The sequence below is a fragment of the Leptosomus discolor genome, chromosome 25, assembly GCF_034619465.1.
Source record: "Leptosomus discolor isolate bLepDis1 chromosome 25, bLepDis1.hap2, whole genome shotgun sequence".
NCBI classification, from domain to species: domain Eukaryota; kingdom Metazoa; phylum Chordata; class Aves; order Leptosomiformes; family Leptosomidae; genus Leptosomus; species Leptosomus discolor.
In genome coordinates, this window is record NC_141415.1 from 7,076,117 (window position 1) to 7,085,991 (window position 9,875).

Here is a 9,875-nt window from a genome sequence, read left to right on the forward strand (position 1 = left end):
CGCCGCCCCACCGCGGGCCGCGCACTCGGGCGGCGGGCGCGACGGAGGCACCGGCACCGCCGAGAAGTACCGGGGGGGGCGGCCCCGGCAGCGGCGGCGGGTGCAGGGCGGGGGTCGTGCCGGTGCCCCCGCTGCCCCGCGGCGGAAGGAAAGCGGCGAAGGCGGCGGAGTCAACATTGAATATTTATTAATCGCCGTCGAAGGACGCTCGGTAATTACAGGTTCGCCGCGAATCGCACCGGCGGCGGCTCGTCACGGCCGACGAGTCCTGGCGGGGCCGCCCCGGCGGGGACCGGGCTGCGAGCGTCCAGCGGGGCCGGGGGAAGGGGGGGCCCCGGGCTGGGGGAGGGGGGGGGCCGATGCATGCAGTATCGCCGGGCCCCCCGGCCCCGCGCCCCCGCGCTCCGCCGCCGCCAAGCAGGGAGTGTCCGCGGCGGCGGGGACCGGGGGAGCGGAGGAGCGGGGAGCAGGGAGCGGCTCCCGGCGCGGGGGGGCTCTTGCATATCGTTGGCCATAAATATTTATTAATCGAAATGAAACGGAACAGAAACACGAAAGCACTTCTGGTGTCGGACAGGCGGGTCCCCTTTGCTACAACGGTTTGTGTTTGGTTTTTTTTTTTTCTGTTTTTTTTTTTTCTTTTTCCCGTTTTTTTGTTCGGTTTTTTTTTTTGTTTGGCTGGTTTTTTTGCAAAACTTTTTTTTTTTTTTTCGTTTTGAAAACATTTCTCAGAAATCATCCTCCTCCTCCCTGGTCTCTAAAAATGCTGGTTTCTCGAAGGTGGTGCGGGCAGATTCCAAAAAAAAAAAAGAAAAAAGAAAAAAGAAAAAAAGAAAAAAAGGAAAGAAAAAATAAAGAGCGTTATCTCGGCTTTACGGCGTCTCCCGACCGAAGGAATGCGGCAAACCGGGGCGAAGACACACGGGCCGGGCCCGGGCGCCGCAGGGGGGGGGGCGCAGCCCCGCCAGCCCCCCCGGAGCCCCGCTTGCATAGCTGCGGGCTGCCCGGCCCCGCTCCGGCAGCTCGGGAAAAGCGGGGGGCGGGGGGGGGAAGGGGGGTCGGCTCCGCGGGGTTGGGGGTTATTTCTTTTTCCTTTTTTTTTTTTTTTGTTTAGTTTGTTTTTGATTTTTTTTTTGTATTTTTTTTTTTTTTCCGTTTCAAGTTTTTAAAACAGGTAAAAAATGTCCTGACACACGCGCTGCGAGAGGAGCTCCCGGGGCCGGGAGCGGGGCCGGGGCCCCCCCAAAGCAAAGTGCATCTCTGAGCGTCCGCCGGGCCGGGCCTGCTTGCATAGATAGAAATGTGGGTTCCTCCCTTCGCCTCTTTATTGCTTCGGAAAGTTTCGCTCCGCGCCGCAGCGCGGGCTCCTCTCGCTCCCACGGGCCGGGGCAGCGGGTGTCCAATGCCGGGGGGGGTGCGGGGGGGGTGGGGGGTCACGGCGGTGGAGGGGAGAAACGGCTCAAAATTGGGGGCGGGGGGAGAAAAAAAAAAAGATCGAGATAAAATTAAAGGAAAACGAATTAAAATGGAAACGACGCGGCTCGACCCAGCGGGCCGGGTTGGGCTCCGGGGGGGCGGCTCCGCCGGGTGCTGCCGCCGCTGGACGGGGGGGGCCGGGCCGGGCGCCTCCCCCTTCGGGGAAAATAATAATAATAATAATAATAATAATAATAATAATAATAATAATAATAATAATAATAATAAACAACTAAATAATAAATAATAATAATTCAAGGAAAAGGGGAAATCCTCCCAAAAAAGCACTTTGTCCCCACGGGGCGCAGGGACCCGCCGCCGGGGCCGGGTCCCCATATTGCACCAAAGCCCACGGCGGAGCCCCGGGGGCCGGTCCGCGGGGGCCTCCGCGGCTCTTCCCCCGTCCCGTCCGTCCCCCCGGTCGCTCCCCCATCGCCACCTCGGGGATGGGGCGGGGAGGGGGCTCGGGGTGGTGGTTGGGGGGGGGTCAGTTGTGGAAGAAGGCGTTGAGCTCCTCGTACATGGGGCCCCGCTCGTGCGGGAGGTGCATGTCGTAGGGGAAGATGTTCTCGGAGTGGACCCCCCCGCGCATCCCCGCCGAACCGAAGACCAGGTTGTGGCCGGTGGGGCGGGAACCGGGCAGCGCCGAGTAGTGCATAGAGTAGTGGTAGCTTTTCTCGTGGTCGGGGGAAGAAGAGTCCTGCTTGAGGGAGAAGTTGCCGTTGATGCAGAGCGGGGGGCTGAGCCCCCCGTCGTACTCCGAGCTGTTGTAATCGGGGGACGCGTTGCCGTAGAGGCTCTCGTAAGCGGAGGCGCAGTAGCTGTGTGTCCTCAGCCCGTGGGAACCGGGACCGGCGGCGGGCGGGCACTGCGCCGCGGCCAGCCGCGAGCAGGGGTAAGGGTAAGGGTGGACGGCGAAGGAGGCGTTGGGGCCGTGGAAACGACCACCCTCCTGCCCTTGCTCCGTGAGGAAATTGCGGGAATTGAGCTGGAGACAACCGGCCACCAGGTTGGTGGTGGGCTGCGACAGCCCCTTGCACAGAGTCTGCACGTAGGAAACCAGGTCGGGCCGTTTGCCCGAGCGCAGGATCTCGGAGAGAGCCCAGATGTAGTTCTTGGCCAAGCGAAGGGTTTCGATTTTGGAGAGCTTTTGGGTTTTGGAATAACACGGAACCACCTTCCGCAGGTTGTCCAGGGCCGCGTTCAGGTCGTGCATACGGTTCCGCTCCCGGGCGTTCGCCTTCTGCCGCCGCAGCTTGGAGCGCTCCAGCCGCGCCTTGGTCATCTTGCGCTTCTTGGGGCCGCGCTTCTTGGGCCGTTCGCCCTCCGCCTCCTCCAAACCTTCCTCCTCCTCCTCCTCCTCCTCCTCGTCCCCGCCTAACTCCCCTTCCTCCTTGCTCTCCCCCAGCGAACCCTCGGGCGGCTCCTCGGGGAGGGCGCAGCCCTTCCCCGCCCGCTCCTCCTTCTCGCTGCGGGCATCCTCCTCGCACTCCTCGGCCCAACCGGCGAATTTCGGGACTTCGGGGACCAGGCTGGGCTCGCTGAAAAGTCGCGTCAACATGGTGGCTGCAGCGGGGGGCAAAGAGCCAGGCGTTACCGGCGGCCCCGCCGCCCACCACCCCACCCCCCCCCCGCCCCCCACCCCCCGGCCACCCTCCCACCACCACCACCGCTCCGCGCTCCCCGAGAACGGGGACGCGGCACCGGGGCCGCCGAAAACGAATTGGGCGCGGGGCCGCTCGCCGCCGCCGCCCGTCCCGGTCGACCGATCTCGGGGGCACCGGAGCTTCCTCGGGGCGCGGCGACGACCCCCCTCCACCGACGACACCCCCCTCCCACCGGGTTTCGCCGCCGCCTGCGTCCCGCTCCCCGGCACCGGCGCCCGCCGCAGCGCTGCCCCCTCCGCGCCCGGCGCCCCCCGCCCGCGGCCCGGCCGGTGTCCACCCCCCCGGTGCCCCGCGGGCCGGGCCCGCTGCCTCCGGCCCCTCTTTAACGCCTCCAACTTTTCCTCGCCGCGGGAGCGGAGCGGCTCCGGCCGCGGCTCCGCTACCGCCGTCCCGGGGCTGGAGGGCCGAGGCGCGGCCACCGCCCCCCCCCGCCCCATTCCCGTACCCCCTCCGGCCCGGTCAGCCCCGCCCGCCGCCCCCCCCCCCCCCCCCCCCGTCCCCGGGGCTCCCCCCGTCCGCCGGAGCGGGGCCCGTAAAATGCGGCGGCATCGAACGGCGCCGCGGCGGGGGGCGGCGGGGGCGGCCGCGGTCGGGGCCCCCCCCCCCGGGGGAGAGCGGGGGTCGCGGGCGGCGGCGCTGTCGGGGTCGCCCCCGGGGGGCGGGCAGCGCGACGGGGCCAGGGCGGGGGGCACCGCCCGGGGCGGGGGCCGGGGGCGCCGCGGGGGAGCGGGGAGGTGGCTCCGCCAGGTCGGGGCCCCCGGGGGCGGCGGCGCGGCGGCTCCGCTCCGATTTCGTTGATGCCGCTCGGCCGCCGCTGCCCGCTCCGTCCCACCGGGACCGCGCCGCCCCGGGCGCGCCCAGCCGCGGGGTGTGGGGGGGTGGGTGGAGGGGGGGTGGAGGACGAAGCCCCAACACCCCCTCACAACCCCCGGGGGGGGGCTCCGGGAGGCGGGGTGGGGTGGGGGAAACCCCACCGTTGGGGCCGGCGGGGAGCGGGAGAACCGAGGGCCGAGGGAGAACGAAAGACGGGGGGAAAAAAGGGCGAGACGTGGCGGAGAAACAAAATCAACATGGAAGTTGCCTTTTCTCCATTCAAGTTTCCTCCGCTGCCCTCCCAGCCCTCCACTTCTTACATAACTCACCTTCGGGCGGACCGGAGGAATTCTTATTTCATTGTTCCCAGCATCTTCTGGGACCGGGACGCGGCTCCTTGAGGTGCTCCAGCCTCCTGCAGTCCTCTATCCAAAAGGAGGCGAGAGTGGCATCTCTACCCAGCAAAGGGGGTACCAGCTCTGCTGCCAGTGCCATATGGTTGGCACGTCATGCGCGAGAGCTATCACATGAGAGCTAATGATTGACATGCGCTTGCATTCAGGGAGATTTGTCTCTCTGGGGAAGGAGGACTCGCCATCTGTCACTCTGTACTCAAAAAAAAAAAAAAAAGAAAAAAAAAAAAACCTCTTCCAAATCTACAGCTCTGCCTACACGCCGCAAAATGGGACCCGGGCGAGATGCAGGCGATGGCGGGGCCGGGCTGAACAATGGAGCCAGCGGCAGGGCGGCGGGGGAGACCGGCCATCCCGGCTGGGCCGAGCGTGTCGGGGGCGGCCGGCGGGCATCAGGGCGAGGGGGGAGACGCCATGGGGACCCTCGCTGGGAGCTGGCATCTGCGGCTTGCCGCAAAATACCACGGCGGCTCGCCCGAGTCCGTCTCCACCCTCATCCGCCAGCCGAGCGGGGATGGCTGCGGTGCGGAGGGCCTGGTACGGGTTGGGGGCTGCGACCAGGCAGGGCCTGGGGGAGGTGACGGTGGTGGTGGTGGCGGTGGTGCCTGGTTTGGCCACACTGGCACGGTCAGGGGGCTGCAGGTGTGGGTGTGGGTAGAGCTGGTGGCTGTGGGGCCCTGGGTGTCCATGCGGGTGGCATGTGGCCCCTCCAGCTGCTCGCCACCCCATGGCCCCTGCCGGCACCCCCTTCACTGCACAGCCGTGCCAGTCTCTCTCCGCAGCCCCGCGGCGCAGCCCAGCGTGCACAGACGCAGCCAGCCTTCAGCACGCTCCTACGTGCGCACACACACGCACTTGCACACTTGCACACACACGTGCACACGCACACCGTCCCCGATGCACACAGGGTCCAAGCCCCCCACGGATGCGGGTCCCACGGTGGCGGAGGCCCAGCCATGCCGCGGTGCAGCCGGCGAGGCCTTTGTCTGCCGGGCGCCTCCTCACCTGCCGTGTCCCCGCGCCCGGGCCTGACCGTGCCCTGTCACCCCACGGCCTCCAAATCCATCCCCGCCACAGCGCGTGTGCGCAGCCAGAAATCGCTGCTGCCGTTTCCCCTGTGCCTGCAAACCGGTGGCGGGCACCAGCGGGGCCGGGGAGCCCCTAACGGGTGCGTTGTGTCCCTGGGAGCCAAATCGCATCACCCTGTGCCCTGCTCCGGGCTGCGGGGTGCCCCCGTGTCCTGGATCCCCTCTGTCCCGGCAAGCCCGGCTTGAGGGGTACGGGCAGGGGCAGGGGGCAGCGGGGGCAGGGTGCCACACGCCGTCACGCGCTGGCCACGCACCGCAGGCAAGGGCGGCATGGCCGTGGCGCGGTGGCGGCAGGGACGTGGTGGCAGCGGTGGCCGGGGCTGTGCCCGCACGCAGACAAAGGGCTGGCCGTGCCTGGCCATCGGGTCTGTGCCAGCGGTTGTCGGCGTCGCCCGCTCCCCCGGTGCAGGTGCCGGGGCTGGCACGTGACAGAGGGGCCTCCACCGGTGGCAAAGCATCCCCCCCGCACGCTCCCGCTGCCGAACCCTCCGACTGTCACTCACGGCTGCGGCCGAGCAGATGGCACCTGGGCTGGAGCTGGCCCGCGGGGAGGCAGGGCCCACCCCAGCCGTGCCAGTGCCGGTGCTGTGCCGAGGCACCGATTCCCGGGCAGCCTCCCGGCACGTCGCAGCCCTTCCCCGCAGCACCGCTCAGCTCCATCTCCGTTGTGCCGGCGGATGCTGGGAGGGCATCGCCGTGCCCCAGAAGCCCACCCTCGCCCGGTGACAGTGGCACGCCGGTGCTGCTGTTCCTGCCAGCTCTGGGTAAGTCCCCACTCCGGTTCCCAGGCGAGGGGACCGAGGGTATGGCCCCGCTCCAGCCCGGCTGCACCCCCGGCGTCAGGGCAGCGAAGCCAGCGGTGCCCCAGTTCGCAGCCCATGGGGGACCGCAGGGGCACTGGGGCTGCCCGAGGCTGAGGAGATGCCGCGGCGTGAGCAGCCAAGCTGGCCCACGCGGGGGACAGAGATGGGGACAGCGGGAAGCCGTGACCCCCCTGGCCCGGTGCATCGGTTACAGCGTAATTAGCAGCCGGCGAACGGCATGGGTGGGTACCGGCGTGAGCCTCATCAGCATGCACAGCGCTTGGAGGGAGAAGAAAGTGGAGACATGAAACGGGGAGAGGAGATGAAAGGGGAGCAGGGAGATGAAAACCCAAACCGCTGCTTTGTGCCGGGGCGGTGCCGGGGGCCCTCGTCCAGCCTGTGCCAGGACACGGCCTGCGGTGCGGGCAGGAGGAAGGATCCTGGTGCCATCCCCTCTGCTGTGGCTGGTGATGGCAGAGGGCAGAGCAGGGCAGGGGCTGCCCTGTCCTTGTCCCTGGTGCCTTTGGCAGTGGGGGGTTCATCCAGGCTGGTGAGTGGGGCTCCCGGCATCACGGCACGGGGGCTGCATGAGCACGGGGGTGCCCTGGGCAGGAGGAGGAGGAAGCGAGGTCGGGGAACCCCGGAGCGGGCACAGTTGGGGGGAACAAGATGGGAGCAGGGGCAGAGTTGGGCGCTGGTGACTTGGGTGCAGGGGCTGGGAGGGGGGGTTTCTGCTGCCCCAAGTTGCGTCGGGGCTGGGGGAGCTGGGCCCGGCGATCCCGGGGCTCTGGTCCCCATCCTGCTGCTTGTCCTCGTGTGCAGGGACCAGCTTTCCTGGCACTGCCACCTCCAGTCCCTGGCCGCCTCAGCCAGGTCCCCTGGGGTCACGCTGCTCGGGGCGGGGGGGGGGGCACAACAGGGCATTTGGCTGGTGCATGAAGCCCTTTCCTCCTCCAAAATTCATCCTCTGTGTCCCTTCCCCTCCCTCCGGCACAAAGGTGGTGGATGGGGATGGGGACCTTGCCTGGAGTGGTGTCGGCTCCATCCCGGAGGTGGGTGCCAGGGGACACGGGGCATCTGGAGGGACACGAAGGGCCCCATGGAAGCAGGTCGGCACTGGTAAAGCCAGGAGCTGGGTGCTGGCTGGTGCTGGGACCCGGCTGGGAGCCAGCTGGGCCTGGGGAGGCTCCCAGGGGCCCTGCATGGGGCGAGTTTGCCGGGGCTCAGCCGGCTGCCACATCCCCGGCGTGGGCCTGGCGCACGGCACCGCGTCCGGCTGCCTCGGCGAGGCCTCCCCAGCGTGGGACGGGGGGCACCCGAGCTGTCCCCCCACCGCCGGCAGCGTCCCCGTGTCCCGTCCCCCCCCCCCCCCACTTTGGCAGGACTGTGCCATCCAGGGCCCGAGCGGAGGAACCGGCTCCGGCGTCTCCCCACGAGTGGCGGCGGGGGGAGGCGGGGGCTGCGCTGCCAGATGGAGCCGGCTCCGCGCTGCAATATTTCTGGGAGGTGAAGGCTGGGAAGAGATGGATGCGCCAACGGAGCCACCGCCGGGGAATGTCAGCTGAGGGGAGGAGAGCGGTGGGAGCGGGAGCCGAGCCCGTCCCCATCCCTGTCCCCATCCCTGCTGGCTTTGGGGGACGAAGTCTCCCTCGTGGGACCCCATCCCTGGGCATCTTCCAGTCACTGGGTGAGCAGGGCTTGAGCTGTGAGAGGGGGGAGGAGTGTCTCTGGGGGGATGGGGGTGGGGGTGCCCTGCCCATCCCTGTGTCCCTAAAGGTCCCTGCAATGGGGACAGCGGGGTCACGGGGGGGTTGGGGAGCCCGGGAGGAGGAAGCTGATGGTGGAGGGAAACTGAGGCATGAAGGGAGGAAAGGGGCGGTCCTGGCTCGGCTGGGAGCAGGGAGGTGGCTTGTAGTGAACCCTCTCTTTTGCTAGAGGAGGACGGGGAGATGCTGTGCCGGCCCTGAGGCTGTGGTGCCAGCGCCAAGCGAAGCCCCCATCACCGTGGCTTCGCCCACCCTGGCTGGCTCCTGCCCCTGGAGTGGCCAGACCCCCCCCACCCAGACCCCCCACCCACGTGGGTTGGGGGCTTGTCAAGTGGTTTTTAAGACACACGCTGTTAATTGGGCAAACGACGCCCTGGGAATTGTCCGGTGGGAAACTGCCGGAGCCGTGGCTGCATGCGGGGCTGGGGACGGAGGGTCCCGGGGTGGGAGGAGGGTGGCCCCAGGGGACTTGTGTCCCCCCCACCCCGTGCTCCTCCGTCACCCGGCAGTCGCTGGGTTCACCCCTGCAGGGGTCAGATGCTCTTTGGGGACAGCGGGGGGGGGGGGGGGGGGGGGGGGGGTTGGCTGGAAAAGGGGGCGCCAGCCAGGGACCCAGGGCCAGAGAGGGGGCTGCCATTGTGCCACCAGCGGAGCTGGCTGCTGGTGAGGTAACAGGGCTGCCCTGGTGATGTCACAATGGGCTATGACATCACAGCCACTGGGCCACGATATCACAAGGCCCCAGGAGAACCTCTGTGGCTGCAGCTTCCCCCCCCCCATGGCTGCTCTGTCCCGGTGGTGGCGGGGCACAAGGGGCCGGAGTGCAGCCCGGTGGTGCCACCGGCGTGGGCACGGCACGGCACGGCACGGCACGGCACGGCGCGGCTGAACGAGTGCTGCTGGCACCGGCCCCCCCGTGGCAGATGGCATCCGCTTGGGCCCGTTTCAGGGAGCCGGCGGGGCGCGATGGCGGGGGGACGTGGTGTGCGGGGGGCAGCGGCGGGGGCTGCCCGCAGCCACGTCCCCCCGCCATCACCCCCTCACCCCGCTCGCCTGTCCCCAAACCAGAGGGGGGAGGCGGCCGGTGGCCCTCCCAGAAGTGCACCGAGTGGCGTCAGGGCTCAGCGGGGCGGGTGGGCACAGGGGCCACGAGTGAGGGGGGGAGCGGGGTGGCGCCAGGGACAAAGTTGAAAGGCTGGATTCAGGGTTAGGGGTGCCAGACCCCCACCCTGGGAGGTCTTCGGGCCCCCAGCCCTTGGGAGCTGATCCAGCCCGGTGCTGCTGTCACGGGGCTTGGCTCTGCCCGCTGTGAGCCCCAGGGCACTGAGAGGGACCCCTGGCACGGGGCACTCTGGGGCCCTCACCCCCATCCCAGGGCGTTTTGGTGCCCCTCACCCCTGGGGACATCGTGGATGGCACCTGCCCCCTCGGGTGACTTTGAGGACCCCCAGCTTGGGGAGCAGCACCCCGACACCCAGTGCCATCGAGGTGGGGGGACCCGGCAGGGAGTGGATTTTTTTTTGGGGGGTGTGGGGCGGGTGTAGAATCTCCATGGCGACAGGGCGCTGATGACGACAGTCGCCATGGCGAGGCTGCGTGGCCCGGCCCGTTGCCATGGCGATGCGCCTGGCACAGCGAGTCGCCATGGAGATGGCCGAGGGATGGATGGAGCGGTCCCCATGGTGGTGGGGGCCCAGGGCCAGGCCAGAGTTGGGGGGTCCCCGGGGCTGAGGACACTCCCCCCACCCCCCACCCCCACCCCACCCCACGCGTGGGGCCTCGCGCCCTCCCGGCGCGGCCGCGGCGTGGGGGGCGATGCCGCCGCGTGCCGCCGCGTGCCCACCGCCGC

At 68.7% G+C, this 9,875-nt stretch overlaps 1 protein-coding gene across 1 annotated transcript; it reads right to left on the minus strand.

Annotated features, from left to right (window-relative positions):
- Positions 1-1,963: 1,963 nt before the first annotated feature.
- Positions 1,964-3,037, minus strand: NEUROD2 (neuronal differentiation 2). The gene has a single exon (XM_009962052.2). It carries the CDS (start codon positions 3,035-3,037, stop codon positions 1,964-1,966), a length of 1,074 nt encoding a protein of 357 aa, XP_009960354.2.
- Positions 3,038-9,875: the final 6,838 nt, after the last annotated feature.